The sequence below is a fragment of the Dicentrarchus labrax genome, unplaced genomic scaffold (genome assembly GCF_905237075.1).
Source record: "Dicentrarchus labrax unplaced genomic scaffold, dlabrax2021, whole genome shotgun sequence".
Lineage (NCBI taxonomy): Eukaryota > Metazoa > Chordata > Actinopteri > Moronidae > Dicentrarchus > Dicentrarchus labrax.
The window spans coordinates 6,108,575-6,128,683 of record NW_026136720.1 but is presented as its reverse complement, the minus strand read 5'-3'; the positions used below and the strand labels follow the sequence as shown (position 1 = coordinate 6,128,683).

The 20,109-nt window shown below is 44.5% G+C and overlaps 1 protein-coding gene and 1 long non-coding RNA gene across 5 annotated transcripts in view; one reads left to right on the top strand and one right to left on the bottom strand.

Annotated features, from left to right (window-relative positions):
• The window catches only part of hipk2 (homeodomain interacting protein kinase 2), a 71,762-nt gene that overhangs the window by 34,269 nt on the left and 17,384 nt on the right, over positions 1 to 20,109 (top strand). For all 4 annotated transcript variants that reach the window (XM_051381541.1, XM_051381539.1, XM_051381540.1 and 1 more), the window contains exons 3-5: positions 14,701 to 14,824; positions 15,479 to 15,598; positions 17,097 to 17,183. In XM_051381541.1, the coding sequence (XP_051237501.1) occupies positions 14,701 to 14,824; positions 15,479 to 15,598; positions 17,097 to 17,183 (331 nt within the window). The remainder of the gene's footprint in view (positions 1 to 14,700; positions 14,825 to 15,478; positions 15,599 to 17,096; positions 17,184 to 20,109) is intronic.
• On the bottom strand, positions 18,559 to 19,911 carry LOC127352833 (uncharacterized). Its single transcript, XR_007881195.1, has 3 exons — positions 19,843 to 19,911; positions 19,646 to 19,724; positions 18,559 to 18,635 (listed from the first exon to the last, which is right to left on the bottom strand). It is a non-coding gene; the product is annotated as an uncharacterized LOC127352833 (long non-coding RNA).

Here is a 20,109-nt window from a genome sequence, read left to right as displayed (position 1 = left end):
AGGAATTCAGTAATGAGCTCCCATCTTCCTCTTGGTAGAGGAAGACTCTCTTTGTGGAACTAATTGAAAGTGGCATGTGGAGTGCTGGGGAGCTCTTTGGGGGCTGTGCAGCGTTTCAAGGGATGTGGAGAGATAAGCCTGCATGCCGCTGTGGCTTTTGTGTCACAGGTCTGAAATATACAGGTCTCTTAGAGACGAGTGATGCACTTTACGGCTGCGATTGTGGGGGGCGTTGTATTTTTTTGTGTGTGTGTTTTTGTCTACAACAACCTGTGTCCGTTGCTGAAATTACACCCCCACACACATTCCGCATCTCTCCTTCTTTCCCTCCCCTTAATAAATCTAGTTTTCTATGTCAGCTCATCAGAGATGCTGTGTGTGTGTGTGTGTGTGTGTGTGTGTGTGTGTGTGTGTGTGTGTGTGTGTGTGCATGTGCACATTTGTGCAGACACGTGTATGTTATTTGGGCTCTCTGAGCACTGTGGAGGAGTGGCTCTGATGGGAGATGGGCTTTTTCTATTACAGATATGGAAATGGCCCGAGACGTACGCAGTTAGACTGATATACTGCGTGGCATTTACTGAAATGATGAAACAGAGCCTGGCCTTAACTAGTTACAGACACACACATCCATGAACACTAATATACCCACATGTACATGCACAGACACACGTTCAGAGACATGTAAATGTATTGCCAGTTGGGGGAATTGTGCTGTGCTTGTCAGGTGTGTGGATTCAGCATTTCTCTCCAACTGGCCTGCTGTATATATATATATATATTTTGCATTTTTGGAGCCAGCAAGAACCTCATGGACAGGAAAGACATGGCGCTGAGGCTTCATTGTGTTTTTTTTTTTCCAAAATGCAGATCTGCACATTCCTTTGTGGTTTACTCCTTTGTTTATTCCTCCATGGATTACAATGAACTCTTTGACTTATGGGACACTATGGGACGTTACGTGCAATATCATGAAGACAATCCTTCAACATTTTAAATTAAGCACACTTACCTGTACTTAAGATTTCATATTGTGTATGCATAGCTACAGTATATTCCACTTGTCACACAGATCTATGATAAATTAATCTGTTTATATTTTTGACATTGTGTATATTTTGGATGTGCACCACACCGTTAACCAATTTATATTTTTATGAAAAGTACTGTTATGTGTTTACATTTCTTTCATTTCATTTGTTTTTTTAGATTTAATTTAATATTTCCACTCTTCCTATTTTGCTGCACAACAGTTTCTCTTGTAAATAAAGTTCTTTCTTATCTCTTACCTGCTCTTATCTTACAGTTGTGGGAAATGTACGTCTGGATGTTACGGTTGCTGTGGGAACTTATATTCTGATGCTGATATTTAATCAGACCTGACCTTGACTATCAGTCAACTCGTTCTCACCTTTGATTGATAGTTTGGTAAATGATAGCCCCCTCCCTCGCAATGCCACTGCTGAGCTGGCACAAAAAAAGGGAGGAACTGATTGGGAGAAGTGTCATAACCACAAACTGAACTTACCATGATCCCCTCTTAAGATCTCACCAGGGTCCTGTTTCTGTGGGGCTTTGCAACTTGTCTCATGCTTTTATTTATTGCATTATGAGATCGGTTTCATATATCGACTGCTGTTGCTGTTCGCTGGCAACAAGATAGCCTCACAGTCACAGATGAAGTTATTAGATTGTGTAGTGTGTTTGCTGACATGTCTTTTTACCCCTGTCAACATGACACACCTTAAAAGAAACCACTGCGACAAGAATAAAATGATACTCAATAATAGCAGAAAGAAAGAAAGAACTCATTAACATTCAGGCAGCTCTTTGTCATCTTGATCCACTGTTGTTGTAGCCTCAGCCACTTCTGTCTAACCTCGTCATGTAAACTGGGAATGAGCCATTGGGAGCAAAAGCACAGGACAGTTTCTCCTCTGGAACAATTTGAGACACTGATGCATTGGTGAAAGAAGGATATGTTCCATTTCAGGGTGTGTAAGATGGTGAAGGGGGGGGTGAAAGCTGAGGAGCCAGAGAGGCAGGGAACAGCCCAGCTTGGTGCCCAGCTGTGAAGCTGCCCTTGGGGCTTGGGGAGGCTGTGGAATGTGGCTGATGTGAGTCTGGGTTTGGGCTGGAGATAGCAAAGGCCCGGGGCATGCAGCTGTGAGCAGTGATGTCTGGGAGAAGGGTATGTGATACCCTCATACCTACGTGTTAAAAGAGGAGAGGAGAGGAAACAGAGAGGTCATTTTGTGGATGCATTTTCGTGTTGTTGCCTGTGTGTGTATGCCAGTTTATGGGCATGTTTGTATTTATACCGCCATGTTGTTTGCAACCCTCACAGCTGAGGCCCCATCACAGGGAAAGGAATGACATTCGGACTCATTTCCTGTTTGAGGGTTCAGGCCACGCTCTTTCGCCCCGCTCACAGGAGACGTCTGGAATGTGAGACAGGACCAGATTACAACAATATACCTCCCTCAAGGATTGGTCGGTTTGCCAGTCAGCTGAGAGCAGCTTTGTTCAGAGCGAGCCTGTCAGGCGGAGATGACAGCTAGCTTTTGTTCTGGAGATTTCCTGTCCTGTCCTGGGCAAAGGGTCGCTTAAAGTGCATAGAGGAGCCAAAGCACCACTCCCTTGCTCCCCCCTTTCCTCCTCACTCCCTCCCGTTTTCCCGCCACTCGAATCCTCACTGGTCATATTTTCCACCCACCAACCAATTATAGTTCCCTATGTGTCAGGGAGAAGTGATCTGATTGGCTGTGTCTCGGGTGTCTGGGAGGTCAGAGCTGTGTTCATTTCACACTGTGTCCTTTTTGGACTCCCTCCAGCAGCACCCTCAGAGCGCTCACCCAGACAAGCAGAAGAAGGAAAGTCGCGAGAGGGGAGGAAAAAGGAGGAAAGAAGGAAACAAATAGACGAGAAAAAGAGAATTCCTCTGTACACAGCCTTCAGTGCGATGTGATTTCTTGCCTGGGAAATCGTAAATGTGTCATGTTTAGCACTGGTTTAAAATTCACATTGACTCCAGTAGGCACCTCCAGTGCTTCTGCTCAGCACAGTTTCTGCTTGTACTGTAAAACTGTCTGTTGCCTCCGACTCCACAACAAAAGGAAATGTTCATTGCCAGAACGCCTTTGTTGTGTGTGTGTCTGTGTGTGTGTGTGTTCAGCGAAAGGGGACGGTCTTCCCTCTGGGCAAGGTGCGCTAAGACAGGAAAACACCTGGTTAAGGAAGGCAACCATCAGTTAGAGAGCTGTCACAGGACATGCATATCTGTGTGGAATGTTTTTATCCCATGCAAACCATCATGAAAGCATACTTGTCATCTGTTCCGTGGTATTTCTTGTCATGGAAAAAAATCTGTACATCCAAGAAAAAAACTAAAACAATCTCTGTCTGTCATTAGACTCCCAAGAGCAACAGTCTCCAATATCAGGTGGTGCTATCAGTTCTTTTTATACTCTGTCATTTGGCTTGTAAACATGACCTTTTCCACATCTCTATCTTTGTTTACAGGTTTTTTACTTGAGGGCTAAATTGAAAGCAGTGCCGATCACGTTGAAAGGCAATCCGACAGAAAAAACCACAACGTGCTCTTCATTCATTATGTCTCACATGCAGCGTTTCCATTCATGCTTTTGTTAGAACAAGAAATAATTGCACTATTTTGATTATATAGTTCACAGTTCATCTGACACAAAAGCTATTTGAAGGCATCACCTTGAGCTCTGGTAAATTATGTTGTAAATGATTTAGTAGACTCAACAATTAATGGGTTAACTGAAAAAAATAATTAACAGATTAGTTGATAATGAAAATAATGGTTCATTTCAGCCCTAATTCTTAGCCAGTTTGCAACAGAACTGCCAAAGACCCTAGATTTCTAGTGTTGATCAAAGGTAATGTGTACATCTACTGGAACATTAACCCTTACTGTCACTTATCTTTATAATCACAAATCCACAGAATGCTCCTTCTTACATTGATTTCCCTCTCCTGGTCGGTCCACCAGTGATACTTACAGGGCAAAGTGTAATTAAGATAATGCGTTTATGTTGCTCCTTTCCTTAATAAGACCCATAAACGTATCTGAGCTCCCCCTCTGCGTGCATGGTAGCCACAATAGACAATCGCGCAATCTGAGTTTTGTTTAAATGACCATTTAGATGAAATCAACGCTGTATGCTTTCTCCTTGAGTGAGGCCATGGCAGCAGCAATAACAATGTCATTTTGTCCATAATAATTGAATCTTCAAGTATGGCTACATGAAAAGGATAATGCTGTATTGATTGCTGCTGTACAGTAATTGTTTTTCCTCAACAGACAACATATGGCATATTAAATGCAGAGCATGCCTTCATTGTTTGTCATGGTAGAACATATAGGGGATGGGAGAAAATTATCACTCTCTCTTCTGACAGAAGGAAGGAAAGACAATACAGGAATATTGTCACTGAGAGGTGATTAACTGTGACTATACTTACAAATGACTGCAAGGCACTGTTGCTTGGTCAAATTAATTACCTGTCATTGTGACTGATTGTTTTTGAAGACATCTCTTATTCTTATTGCCTTTTCTAAGAAAATTGTTCTTACTGCATTTCACCGTGCAGTAGCAACATAAACACAAATAGCAGTGATTGAAAGCTAAACTAGATATTGTGCACCTTTTTAGTTATATGTGGCTCAAACAGAGATATACAGGTAGTTGTAGGAGGACAGCATTTGCTGTTATTTGCTGTTTCTTAAAGGACGAGGAGTTTGGCTTTTGTTGAATGAACATGTGTAACATCACCTGGCTCTTGTGTAAATCCATGCCTTCACATATCCATGAATTAGAAACATTCAATTACCAGTAGTAGTGTCTTATCCCAAGCCATGTGTATTAATGTGGCTTAAGCACAAACATAAAAGTAAACCCCTTCATGACACGATTTTGTCTCTTTAAAGACTGATCCTGACACGAGGAACTGCAGTCCAAAAACACACCACACACAACACTATCGGTGTCCCTTCATTTGTCTTAGCAAGAATACTGGCTTCTGATGAGGCTATGAGAAGGGAATGGCCTATTTGTCCAAATTCCTCCCTAAAGCCTTAATAATCCTGCTGTTGTTTCTCTACGTGATGACATTTCTAATTCTTGTCAGGGAAGAATGCAGCGTGACAAACGGCGTTAAGAGTGTCTGAAGGCACAGCAGGCAGGCGGCATGCTGGGGCAGATAGAGGGAGATGTCTGAGGAGGGAAGAGTCATGATCGGTAGATGCTTCACCTTTCCCAAAGGACACTCTGGAGAGTGTGTGTTTAGGGATCTTGTATGCTCATGTGATAGCTGTCATACATGTATACATGTATGATGTTAATTGTGACGGGGGGGGGGTGTCAGTCATTGTGTTGAATTAAGATCTGACCACATCTGTGTGACAATCATGATTGTGAGCCTCTGTCTGTCAGTCCGTCCTATCCACTCTCTAATTAACCATGAGCCTGCTTCACTCCAGGGACCCACTGAAACACACACGTACACCACAAAGAGAGTTGCACTGTACATCGACAGACTGACACACACTGTGGCAAGCAGAGAAACAGGCAGATAGAAAGAAGGAGCAAGCTTGGGGAATCATATCCAGGAGGTCTCTCCCTGTGTTAAATTTTAGAGAGAGATGGGGAGCTGCTCCACAGGACCTGTGTGAGGTTTAGTTACAGCTCTCTGTGGCCCTGTAGCTTGTCGTGAGGCAGCGCAGCCTTGGGCACCGAGAATTCATGTCACACACAGCAGAATTTGATTAGGCAGGAGATGGTATTACTGGCCGACTGGGTGGGAGGAAGGAAGACGGTAGTCAAACAAGGGATAGTGATAGAGAGAGGGAGGGGTGAAGGGGGGATGGGTGGAGGTAGAGAAATGTAGCGCATGTACTGTATGTCACTGCATGCTGGGGTGGGGGGTAAAGTGGAGGGAATTTTTTTTTTGTCTGCCTTGCAAATGTTTCCCCCATGTGCTCTTTCACTTGCCCCAGAAATAAGGAACTAGTCAACCAGAGCAGCGTTTATGATTGAAACTGCGTATGTGCATGTGTGTTTATGTGTACTGAATGGCAGGGAGACGTATGTCATTACAACGGTAAGACGGCGCCCCCGTGGCTCCTAGCTATATGTTCTCAGGCGCCACATTTCAAATGGATTTTCGCCGTCTGTTGTTTTACCACATATCTCAAATGTACGGCTCCGCGAGCCGACCGCATTGATTGTGTCCCCTCTTTCTCTCCCCTATCACTTGATCTCTGTCTTAGTCACCCTAAATCAACGGAATGGGACAGACTGATGCAGAGCTTTGCAATTTCTGGCTCTGGACTGTATTGGACTAAAGCAACTGCTGGAGGAAACTAAACAATAAAACGACAATAATGCCCATCAACCAGACAGCAGAAAATACGGACAAACCGCAAGAGGGGGAGACAGACAGACAGTCAGTCAAGCGAGCAGATGAGTTTGTGATTGGTTTGGCCAGCAGTTTACATTACTGTCATGCTGGGCTTTTTGGCTGAAAAGCTGTGATAGAATATTACAATATGATATAGAGTCTATTTAGCAGTTCTGGGCTCTGGGCTGCCCCTGTTGTGGTTTGCACTGTGCTGGACGGATTGGAGCCCAGCGAAAGGTTTTAGTCTAGCTCACTGAATGCCTCGCACACCTAATTTGCTGAAGTGATCAAAGCTTTGGTTTAAATTGTCTCTCTGCCACAAGCAGACACAATCTCATCTGCCTGACTGACCGCCTGTGCCCGTCTGCAGAGTGTGTCTCGCTGCCTGTTATGCTGCTTTCCTGTCTGTTCTAGTGAACGTCTCAGCCATGGTGACAGGCTTGCCAGCTGGTTAAGCTGGTTGACTGAGTGACTGCATGTTAAAATGTGTTATCGTCTGTCTGCATTTATGCCTTTAGTTTGGCTTTACCCACTCCTAGTGAGCTCTCTCTGTGACCCACATATTTCCCCTGGGCTTGTTGACAGTGGAGAGTAGTGACTAACAGAGTATGAGGGTGCGATGGCATCATTCTGAAGGGTCAGCAGCGGCGATTTAATACTTTCCAAGAAACTCTATCTCTCAGGATATCAATTACCCTATTTTCAAGTTATTATTTGGAGATTCTGCTAAAGTCTGACTTTCATGGAGAGTCAAGTTTCTCAGAGCTACACATGCCTGAGGGTTGGGTCAGTGTCTTGCCAGTGGCTTGTAGACTGGCCTAATACTGTCTGACTGTCAGTCCACTACCATAATAAGGCTAGAAAGACTTAAGGCTCCCTCTCTGCATCACCTACATCTTCTCACCAGGCTGTCTGCATAGAGAGCGTCACTGCATGAAAGATACCCATCATTTACAGATTGCAAATGCTTCCAGACACTCTTCCCTTTGACTAGAGCAGCAGAAGGGAAAGAATATGTGTGCATGTGTGTAGGTGGGTGGGTGTTGATTGAGGGGGCATCCATCTTCCATTGTTTTGCCCTCCCTACCCTCTCCATCTTTCCCTGCCTCATCTCCTTTCTGTCATTTCTCCTTCCACCTCCGCCCAGTTGAAAGAGGTCTGTCCCTTTGACCCCTGCACTAGGCGATGGGGGTGGGGGTATAGAGGGTACTGCAGGGAGCCAGGGACAGCCCGCTGGTTGCAGGTGGAAATTAGATGTATTACTTACAGGATCAGCCTCATGCTGTAGAATAATAACAACCACAGGAAAGAGGTAATTACCAACCGGGAACGAGGAAGCGCTGCATAGACGTCTAAACGAACAACTGAGCTGCACTGTAGCAGCGCTCATTGTTTGGTTTTGTAGTTGTTAGCATTGCTAATGGAGGCTCTGCGAGCAGAGGGAGAAGAAAGAGAGAGGGCGGGTGGAAAGGGGTACTACACTGCTTCTCCAAGGGGAGAGAAAGGCTCCATAGCAGCAAATGTATTGCCGGCCAGTAAAATATGTGTTTAATGTTCCATGTTACCTAACAGTAAATCTGATATGTTATCTAACAGTGCTATGAACAGTCATTTGAAAAAAAGCTTGTGTTTTAATGACATAGGGTGATGCCATGTGAGAGAATGTGGCATATCCCATGTGCAAATATTGACCGAGCCACGCTGCGACGACAGGGCTCCATGTGTGCCACATTGACAGGTGTGGCTCTCTGCCACTGAATATTTCATTATATAAAATGCCTCAAAGAGCAGGGAGGAGTTAGACGTGAGATGGTGAGACCGGGAGAGGCACAGGGACTACCTTTGAATGTACAAATGATATCTATGTTAGCTCTCAGTTACAGTTTACTCCCTCTGACGCTGCTGAGCTGAACTGTACTTCAGATTGTGTTGAATCAGCAGGATCCTGCACACAGCTGTCACCCATATTTTACATTAGCCTGCTATGATGCATTTGAGTTGCTGTAATCACCACTTCTGTTGAAGTTGAGATGCTTTTGTGTGTATGCAAGTTTCCCTGTTGCTTTTTGCATTATCATGACAGTCTGTTTTCCAGTGACTAATTCTTTGGACGCTAACCCCTCCCTCTTTTCCATAGAAATGTATTCGCCTCGTTGTAATGCATGGCTAGACTCACGGGTAGCGCTACAGGTAAAACATTGGCAGCCTCATCAGTGCTTTTGCAGAGCCTTTTTCTGAGAGTGGGAGAAAGAAAAAGAGAGAGAGGGAGGCCTGTTTTCAGGACCTTGAACACCAGGAATTTTGCCTCTGCTTTGGGAGTGAAACATTTCTCAAGGACTATGTGAAAACGTTTGCCTTGTCCAGAAACCCCCCTCTCCCTTTCCTCCCCTGAACTACCTGGAACACCCAGTCTTTAAATTAAAATGCCATCTACAGTCTGCCTACATAAATGGGCATTTACATGTGTATTGCTATGCCTGACTTGTGCACTGTGCAGCAATTTCTGATGTGATGAGAGCAGGTATAGTTGGGAAGGTATAGTGTGTGTGTCTATATATATGTGTGTTTCTTGGGTTGGGGCGAGTTCCTGCAAGCCACAGGTGCACGGTAGGGGATGTAACTCTGCACATTGATTTCACAGTCAGCGACCACCATGCAATATATCTAGAAAAGTGTTTCTCTATGGTGCATCTTCAAAGAGGCTGTGGAGGAACCTTTGAGGGCATGAATATGTAGATGAATACCCCGGGGGAGGAATGGAGTCATTCACAGCACCGACCAGAGCCTTTTACATTAGGCAAGGGCAAAGCGTGGGATGGAGAGAGGGGAAGAGGCAAAGATAAGTGAGGAAAAGGGAAGAAGAGAAGGAGATACAGAAGAGAAAAGTTAATGGCAGGCTCTTTTCTCATGAAGTGCTTTATCCTGTTAGTATTGGACAGCTATTTCTCTCCCCAACCAGCACTATGTCATAACAGTGCTCTCAGCATACCCAGTATTAGATCTTATTTACCAGTATACTTGCTGCTCTTTACTTATAACTGGCTGCCTGCCTATTGAATAAAACATAGTTACATAAAGGCCAATGATGAAGTCTGGGAAATGGAAAGGAAAGAGATCTAACCCATTACCACAGACTGGCTGACCCGTGTGTATGTGTGTGTGTGTGTGTGTGTGTGTGTGTGTGTGTGTGTGTGTGTGTGTGTGTGTGTGCGTGTGCGTGTGTGTTGTGCATTTATGAGTGTGTAAATGCTGCGTGGTTCCAGGGATCCATCAGTCTCCCGTCTGGAGCCAAGCTAAGGGAAGGTCAGCCTGATGGATACATCCTGACATGCACACAGCCTGTGATGTCAGCTGTGTGTGTGTCTGTGCAAGTGTGTCTGCATGTGTGTTTATGTGTGTGTGTGGGCTGGCAGGCTAGCCAAGCGCAGGCACGGTTCAACAGAGCAGAGGGCGGACAGGCAAGCGGGGAGGGAGGTGCTAGCCTGGCCTCTGTGCCCTAGTTTGAGGGGTTTGAAGGGGGTTTTGCTGGCAGAGGGGTTGTAAGGAGGGGGTGGATGGTGAAACAGTGTGAGGTGTAGGGGTTGGCTTGGCTGGCAAAGGGGGTGGGTGAAGGGGCTGAGGTGTAGGGGTGGGCTGGGGTGGCAGAAGAAAGGCACCATTCATGAGTCGTGCCATCTCTGGCTCCCAAGGGGACTGGGGCTCATCAATGACCAGGCCAGCTGGGAGGATGTCAGCATGCAGACTCTGTCCCTCTCTCCCTCCCTCTCTCTCTCTCTTTCTCCATCCTACCCTCCCTCTTTCTTTTGTCAAGGGCCAGAGTTGTCAGAGCCACTAGCCCGAACACTGAGGCCTCTCATGCAGTTAGGTCCCCATTGAAATCCTGAGAAAGCCTCTGGCTAGCCGGTGGTTTGCACACCGTCTGTACTGTATGTGACATCTATGGTCTGTCGCAAGAAGCCTACCACCACCCTCTGAGAGGCACTGTCTGTGGTAGCCATGCCAACTGGAGATGAGCGAGGTGGGGGGCAGCTTAAAAGGTGATAAATTGGCAGTGTCAGCTGAATGTAGCACACTCAGACTGTGTATCCAAGCACCTCAATTCTGGAGATCACCAGGTGACAAGAATGTAGTTTTTAGCCATGCTTGTAGGGTGGCTGTATGTGATCCCATGATTTTCCTCTAGCGCCCCCTTGAGTTCACATTTGTGGCTAAGATTGAAATGTCTCAACAGTTATCGGAGTAATGCCATGATGCTCAGGATTAATATAACTTGGGATCCTCTGATTTTTTAATTTACCGCCATCATCATTTTTTTAATTAATTAAAAGCAAAACGAATGAGATTCTGATCAGCCTCAGCTGTGCTTTGTGTTTAGTAATAACAACTAATGTTAGTGTGCCAACATGCCAAACTACAAAAAATTATACTTGCTAAACATCAACATGTTAGCCTTATCATTATGAGCAAGTTAACAGGATGACATTAATGTCTACATGTGTCTAAGTACAGGCTTATAGAGCCACTAGCATGGCTGAAGGGTCTCAGACTCAGAGACATTGACAGACAAAACATACATTTCTTATAGACTTTGAGAAAGACATCTAGCTCTATAGTTACGTCTTATTTAGCATCAAAAACTGAAAGGGTCCTATCTGAGTGAATTGTCAATATCTTGTGCTCTACTAAGGAAAGGGGGGCAGGAAAGGAGCAAGGTTTGTGAGCTGCACAGATGTGTGTGCTGTTTATCACAGCCAGTGAAAGGCCTGCATCAGCAGCAGCTGTGAGGCGCTTTGCATGCGATGGCAGCGGTGCATTGGCAGGGGCAGATTTGCATTTGTGGTTTCATATCATGAGCAACGATGTTACTCCTTCTCTCTTCCTTCCTCCCTCCCTCCCTTCCTTTGCTCTCTCTCTTTCTCTCTCTCTGTCTTTTGCTGAACGGGAGTATTCTATGAGAGGCACAAGAGCCATGAGAACAGCCTAAGTAGAGCACTGGAGCATAACCCAGGAAGGTTCAGGCTGAAATGGATCCAAGCATAACATCAACACTAGCAAATCTCTCCATCACACACAAGGGCAAAGTCCATGTGGTCATGGCAGAGAGCTATGCACACATGCGCAGAAACATTGTACTAAAGTTAAAGACTAAAGACAATAATTACACTCTAATGAAAGTAGGTTTTGTTGAAGTTGAAGCTGTGAAAGCCACTGTTTTTTGTATTTATCAAACGTGGCAGCGGGCTCTGCTGTCTGGTTGCTGTCCAGGTTTTGCTTGTTTGTGAGCTAGTATGAATTACATACCATGATGGTAATTGGTGTTGGAAGTTACTTAGTTCAGTGTCTTGGTTAAAAAAAATGGGGGAGAGTTGAAGGTCCTGTGGTCTGCATGTGTTCGCTAGAGTCGCAGTGATCTGAGGGATCATCTGATGAAAGGGTTTCCTGTGACTTTCATCTCCACAATGCATTTTGATGGGGAGAATTTCCTTGCAGCTGAGTCAAAAAACAGCCTCATGTTGTGAGAACAGACTACTTTTTTGCAGCTTGCAACGGCTCATACATATTTTTGGTTTCTCTAAGTCAAATTAGGTTTCTGGAGAACCCATACTCATGCAAATAAGGGGGTATATGTTGTGTGCTTTTGTGTAGGAATGTGTTAATCCTATTTAGATGACAACTGCATAGCCGAAGTGCAGGCACTGGGCTGGGTTGCAGTGTATGGGTTTCATTATAAATATGAAACATTACAAAAGACAATTTCTGGGATGATGATGGAGTGTTGTCTGCTTCTGTCATCAACTTCTGCACAGACAGCATGATATGCAAAGAGTTGAAAGTATAATCACATTTGAATACATAAATAGAACATAATCCCCACAAACTTCTGCCTATTGTTCTGTGTTTGTCAAGGGTTTGTTGTCATTTAAGTGTTTAAGTGATTTGATAGTTCCTTAAGACTTTAATTTGAATCCAAAGCAATGCTGGGTAACAGGAGGGTTAAGTGTGTTTATGAATATGTGCTTATGGATTCAGTGCATCTCCTGCTGAAATGGGACCCATAGCCTTCCTGGAACAGTTTTAACCTTAACTTTGCTAGTGTGTTTGCCTCTCTGTGTCTTCGTGTTCCTGTCCATATCTGTGGAGCCATTATTGTTCCCTCTCCCTTATGTCCACATTGAATCGCTAGCCATTCTAACAGGCTGTTAGAGCAGGGTCATGCTGACCCCAGTCCTGGTGTCCATCTCTTCTCTTTCCTACCTTCTGTAGACCTCTGCTATCGCCTCCTAGCAGGCTCCTTTATGCCTCTTTGGCAGCCCCTTGATAGACGTCCTGGCTCATTGTGTGTGAAGGTGTCTTTGTATTGGTGTGTAATGGTGCCCTAAGATACTGTTGCTAGAGTGTTGTCTTGGTGTCTGTTCCACTGCTGCCCTCAAGACCCCAATAACCACCCTCTGTGACAGCAGCTCTTCACGGAGCGAAACACTGCTCCCGTCATTTGCTTTATTTGTGTCTCTGCTACTCTTGAACCCTCTTCTTCTTCTTCCAGTTTTTCTAACGTAGTATCTCATCGTCTATGCGTTCTGCCTTTCCATATTAGACATATCTCAGTATACAATAAATTGCCTGTGCCCTCTTTTCACTTTGCCTTTTCGTCAGCAAGCAGGTAATAGAGGGCAAAGGGCTAGAGTTAGAAATTTGCTTTTAGGTATTCGAGGTATATTCATTAATTCTCCTCTAAACCCGAGAGCTGCCCCAGGAGCACTTGCCCATTGCCCCCCTACAGGCCTATAAGGTCCTAAAGCACCCCTCATGCTGTTTTCCACATTCTCTGTTTCCCTTGTACGCACAGTTCCAACGGGATTTGTTTCTGTCTCAGGGCCGAAACTCTGCCAGAGCCTGCCTAAGCTTAGGGGGAGCGCTGACCTATAGCTACCATGGTCACGGCAATCAGCATTGTGAACTTGGCTTTTGAATGCGTAACTTTCCAAGATCAGCCTGAAGCTCCTGCGTGTCATGCCATGAATATGTTATTACTAGATAGAGAGGGAATTTAAGTTTTAGTAGTTCTGTCTAGATTAAAATTATAGATATGACAGTTAGTGCAGACCAATTTTTTGGGAGCTAAGTGACTAAACTTCACCGATAGGTAACATGTTAGGCCAAAAGCATCCTCCCCTATGTTCATGACAGACAAAAAACCTCTTGAAAGTGCTTTGGATTGTTAGAGAGCAGAGTCTCCGTGTTCTTGGTTATTTTAAGCCCCATCAGAGACGTGAGCTCACAAGAAGTGCATTAGTCTTTCTGACAGGATATAAAACATGTTGAACGAAAGTTGGGAATTGTTTTGGACTGCAGTGCTGCTCAAATAACTGAAACAATATTTCTTCTTTTTTATCAAATCATAGATATTTATCTCTTCTACCACTGAAATGGTCTCTTTGTGTATATCACTGTATGTGTATGTGTGTGCGTATGACTGTACATGACTGTGTAGCCTACTAAAATCTCAGATGAAGCTCATTGCACGCTCTACAGGATATTTATGTTGGTTTTATTTTCATGGCATAATTGCTCCCACATTGCTTTGTGGCTGAGGACCATGAAACTCTGTAAACATACCCCTCTACCTCTACACAGTCCCCCTGACTACCAGAGATGGGGCTCAGTGATTGGTGATGTGTGGTTATCAATCATTTATCTGCAGGGTGGCACCTTGGAAACAACCAAAAAAAAAATGACATTAAAAAGGAATGCCCTATTGACTTCAACTTTTCAAGGCTTTTTTCAGGGCTACATACATAACATAACATAACAGCCTTCAGACATTGAGGATTATTGAATTGTCTGTCTTGGTGTGGAACTGTGGAACAGTGTGTGCTTGCGTGCAAAAATGTGTACTTCTGTGCGTATGCTGCTGTCTAATTAAATTGAATTGGCTTTGGGAGTGTTGCTAAAATTTGTGGACAGTGTCCAGCTCACTCCTACGTATGCAGCGTAGATTATTTCCTCTTCTGACCTGTGCCTACTACACTGGGCTGCTCTCCATGAGCTCATAGGAAGTGTGAAAATAAACTCCTCACAAGGATTTGCCGATATGACTTTATATTGAAAATGACAATGTAGCCATGTCACATTTATAGTATACTTCGGTTTTCTGTGTCAGTCAGAGCAGAGTCCCGTTATAGCAGCAGCTCTGCTCAGTATGGTCTTATATATTTAGTATACGAGAAAAATGTCTGATTTCTAACCATACTGTGTTTTCTCTTTGTGCAGGGCTCCAGAGATCATCCTGGGCCTGCCGTTCTGTGAGGCCATAGACATGTGGTCCCTGGGCTGTGTGATAGCCGAGCTCTTCCTGGGATGGCCCCTCTACCCTGGAGCCTCAGAGTACGATCAGGTAACATCTAATGGTTACTTGGCCCTTCAAACTGTTCGGGTGCTACCATGAATCAACGTTCATGCACAGATATGTTTATGTGTATGCATTTTTGTGTGTTCTCTTTCCATGAGTTTGTGCTTGTGAGTGTGTTTGGGAGGGTGGGATGCTTCTCAAATCCCCCTGACAGCCCCTGATGATTCTTGCGCAGCCTCCCTGTTTATCTGAACAGATGCCACAGAGCCACTTGTCCAATTAGCACAGCCCCTGTGCTCCCGAGCAAGACATTGCCGCGTTCCCCTCTCTCTATCAGTCAGACGAGGCTCAGTGGGAAAACCTTGAGCAAGTTGTGCTCCATCACTGAACAAGCTTGCCTGATTTTTCACAAGCCCAAAAACTTAGGAAAGTGTCTCATTTACAAGTCTCAAATCAATCTTAGACTCTTGAGCTGAGGTCATGTTTGGGTGCTATGCATATTTCAGCCAGATAAGTCTGGGGTTGTTAATGTCAGCTTAGATTTTCAAACTGCCAAGAGAACATCCATCCCAAAGTTTTAGCCTTTTTCCGCATTGGCAGGGAAGATTCAGAGTGCTCCCCAATTACATGCAACTTATGTTTCAATCATGCATATGATGTGAAAAGTCTCACATGCATCTTTCATCTTATGTCTTGCAGATCCGGTACATCTCACAGACACAGGGTCTGCCTGCAGAGTATCTGTTGAGTGCAGGGACAAAGACCACCAGGTTCTTCAACAGAGACCCAGACTCCACCTATCCTCTCTGGAGACTTAAGGTACAGCTGGAATGATACAGACGCATTCACACAAATACGCACAAATCCCAAGCTGGTAGCATTAAGAAGATCCTTCTGGGAGCAGCTGATATTTTTGCCGGCAATATCTATCATTGATATTCCAGAAACTCTGGCAATCACTGTGTGAGGCATTGATGGCCATGTTTCTGGCTAAAGTTAGAAGGTAATGAGAGCTGAATGAGAGGATTTGTCAAAGGGAAGGCCAGCCTGATGATTCCAGCTCAGAGGGTGTCTGCTCTAACCCCCTCCCACTGTCCCTCTATGTAGGCCACTCAACAAGGAGGTCCGCTCCTCTCTTTTGTACCCTAATTGACTTAAGTTGAACTTTTATGTGCCACACAGTGAATTTATGAAACAGATAAATCCTTACACCAGATAGCTCCCGTAGAGAACATTTTATTTGGAAATGACATTTAGGGCACAATGCTCTTCCTCAGTCTTCCACACAGCGGATTTACTCATTGAGTTCTTGACTGTATCGAACTGCAAATACCAATCCATCTCTTCAGGGTATGGCAATGTTTTTACAATGTCTGCTCCAACTGTGCCAAAGATTGATCTGCAGAGACAAGTACATTTGTTTCTTATGAGTCAGAGTAAGATACCATACTGACAACAACTGAATATGATGATTGGCCAGTAAGACGTATAATAACATAGTGTACGTGCTCTCAAGTCAGCCACCCACTGGCTTTTAGCAACTGTCAGGTAAAAATTGCACAAATTTTTCTTGTTTTGCTCTGATTTCTCAGTCCTCTCTGAAAACTGTATGACCTATGGGCTTATGAGGACATTTAAAACACATTGTTTAAACGAGTTGGGTTTCTGAGTTCCTGAAGATAAGAGTTGACTGCAGCATTGTGGGTAAGACACAGAGACAGATTATTAGCTTGCACTTGACACCACTGCTATAACTCCTCATGATTTTCTAGTGTCTTGGGTATATGGAAAATCAAACTTCAAGGATTCCTGACCACTTTTTTCCACTCTGAAGAGAGATTGCTCAGCTTTAATTTGACCTTGCCATGTGTTTCCATGTAACAGCAGCTGCAGTGCTTTGCTGACTGTAATTAAAAATATCATGTGTTCAGTCATGAGGTTTCTATAGTCAACACAGATTAGTTTTGTGTAAATTTGCATCCTTTGGAAAAGAGTGATCACATGTGTTTATACTTCTCTGTGCATTTTCATATAGTTTACGTAAATGTGTTTCCATGTGAAACCTTTGTGAGAGTAGAGCAGTTCAGATTCTGTATATTGTCTCAGTGGTGTAGTGTGCCTCCACGTGGACTCTCCCCCATCTTCCCTGGCTGTTAGATGAGTGTTTGTGTGCTACCCCAGGGTTGCTCAGAGGGCAAACCGAGTCCTGCTGCACATCAACAACAAGAGGCTGTAATGAGCCAAATGTAAATAGTGTGCTTCCAGAGGGGAAGTGTGATGGGATTTGAGAGGAACATCTGCTTCTTGTCTCCCGCAGACTCCAGAGGACCACGAGGGTGAAACGGGGATCAAGTCTAAGGAGGCTCGCAAGTACATCTTCAACTGCTTGGATGATATGGCGCAGGTATGCTGTTTCAGTATCACAAAGCATTTCTTCCCACAAATCGGACAATAGGTATATTATTTGCTTTTGCTCTTGTCTATTGCTTCAATCACAACCTTTTTCAAACTTGAAGCCTCCACTGATGGGTTCTACTCAGCCCAGTTTGATCCATCACATCTATCAGATATTTGAAATCCTTTAAAATATTTATCCTGTCAAGGCCCGATCTCCAGATGCAGTGTAGCCCTGCTGCTATATAGAAATTTGCAGAGTGAAATGAAAGCAGCTGTTCACTGAAACCCCTCCTCAACTCTCTCTCTGCTCTTCATTTGGCTTAACCGCTATCTAATAAGTTACAGACAGCCATTTGAGCTGAACATGTGGTGAGGCCGGTTAACGTGTTTTATATGTACAGTTTGCTTTCTTATTTATGCTGGAGTGAGTGTTGTGGCTCTGTCGTCACTTTGTACATCTATAGTGCAAGTGAGCATGTAGAAGGCAAGGTTGTAAAATGTTGCATGCTCTCTCCTCTCATTCTCACTTGCTAACACACAAACACATGCACACATTCCAGAAGGTCCCCCACCAGTTTTCCAGACCAGCTCAGTGGGACCCGCATCATATTGTGTCTGCATGACTCAGCTGATTAGCCCCCCTCCCTCTGCAGCCCTGCATGTCACATGTTGGAATCTCTTTGTTTAGAAGATCTTACATAACGCCAGGAAGTGACTTATATAGCAGACTTATATATGGAAAAGTGCTGCTACAGAACACAGATATGTCTAATGTCACTTCCCTCTATGACTCAGACTGAATTCATCTCTCCATGGTGGGAAAGTTCACATGTAGCCATGACATTTTGATAGGACGTGCCTGACAGTGAGATGATAGTGAGTGTTGTTTTGTTCGCTCCCGCTCGGCCAAACTGGTTCTGCTGGCAGATATGGCAGTGGTGATGGAAAATTACAACTCAGATCTGTGACAGTACTCTCTTGTCATCATGCACCCCGATCCAGCCTCTGATTACGACTAGCCAAGAGATAAGAGTTAAGCAGGTGAATTATTTCTTTTGGAAGATGGCCATCTTGGTACACAACCAGCTGCAGCCTCTGGAAAATGTTCATGTGGATAGGCAACACATGTAGTGACTGAAATGATGGAGACAATTATGGTTGTCCAGTAGCGCCTAGGGCCGCTGTCAGGCCTGTCTGGAATAACATGCAGTCGGCTGGGACAAGATAGTATCGCTGCCTGGGCTTGTTGAATTCCAGTTACACACACACACACAGACACACACACACACACACACACACACACACACACACACACACACACACACACACACACACATGCAGCACAGAGTTTAATGAAACCAACCTGCACTGGTATGATATCCCTTGGGTCATCTCTCTCTCCAAAGCTTCAAGCTCTGTGTGCCATCTTCCTCTCACTGTTGCAGCCAGACTCAGCTTACTACAAAAACACAGAGGAGATACAGTAGAGCTGCACAAGCTTAATGTGGGAGAAAACTGCCTATTTTGCCCCATCTCACTATCCCGACCGTATAAACAAGTCAGCATTGTGGACATCTGTCTCTGCGTGTATAATGGATGATATAGCTAAAGGCCCTGAAAGACAGAGGGGCTGGGTGCCAGGAAGAGATAATGAACCTCTTTTCAGTCGTGGGAAATGTGGGGAGGCTTTAGTCACAAGTATATCTAATTTGAGTAAATCAGACACCAACTTACAGCAAATGCAGGACCCCGCTTGAGGCCTGATGTAGATTGGAGGAAAGCTGGAACGGCTCGAAAATGGATTCACTTTGATCTGCAATCCTTCAATATCTCTGTTGATAGGACTGAGGCCATGGCAGGAGGAGCAGCATGGTCTTCACCTTATCTCTCTTTTATTACATGCATTTACAAGTACGCTTTTCCTTTCCTCTGCTACTCTTCCTACTGAGAAAATAAAGTTTAGGGGTAAATGCTGTAGTGCTGTGCGGTAGACAGGCCTGCATCCGGCATGCCCAGCTCCACATCTCCTGAGGCGTAGCCCAATCTGTCTCTCTGCTCGACATCTGCCGTCCCTGCCCTTACTCCAGAGTGGCATGTCAGTGGCACAGATGTGACTCCATAAACAGCAGTTGACATGCAAGACACGCAAGACTAACCATGTTAGTTGAAGCCCCTGGTCTTCAAGTTTTTTAAGATCATTTTCATTTTAATTTAAGATTGGAAAATGTCAAATGTTGCCTTTTGCTGTTACTGAAGGGAAATGAAGCATGAGAATATCTTTTCTATCTAATATATTCACATATCTTAATTTAATGGATGATAGGAAAATTCTTTCTCCTCTTCGGGCTTCTTCTTATCCAGTCTGATCACCTCAGCCAACTCCCACCTGCTACGCATGTGCAACCAAACTGTGTACATTTCCCAAAGTCATCTCTTCCACTAGCAGAGGACGATGTGATTATTTCTCACCTCATTCTGCAGATTACCCCTTTATCATAGGCAGTGGAGATGGCAAGCAGAGAAGGGATGGTTGCAGAGACTGAATAACCTGCATAGAGAAAGAGAATTGAATCAGATTTTGCAGTGTTGACTGGCAGCACATCTGATAGCCCCTGGAGCAGGCCTACAGATAAGCGCTGCGTCTTTATTAAAAACAGGCCTGCTACCTCTGCATGGCAGTCACAATAAACAAGGCTGCCTGTCTGTTGCCACTGTCCCTGTCTCCGTCCTCGCACTGCCTGACAGTGTGCTTTTTTGCCAAGCCGAGACTTGCTCTATGACCTTGTCCCACTTGCTTCGTTGCTCACCCCATATGACAACCCTAAAAGTAAACCTGCTCATTGGTCCCTTGCCTAACAAATCAATTCTTCCAAGCTATGTAGCTTTTTCATTAGTGCAGAAATCTACAGAAATCAGCTTTACCCAGTATTTAT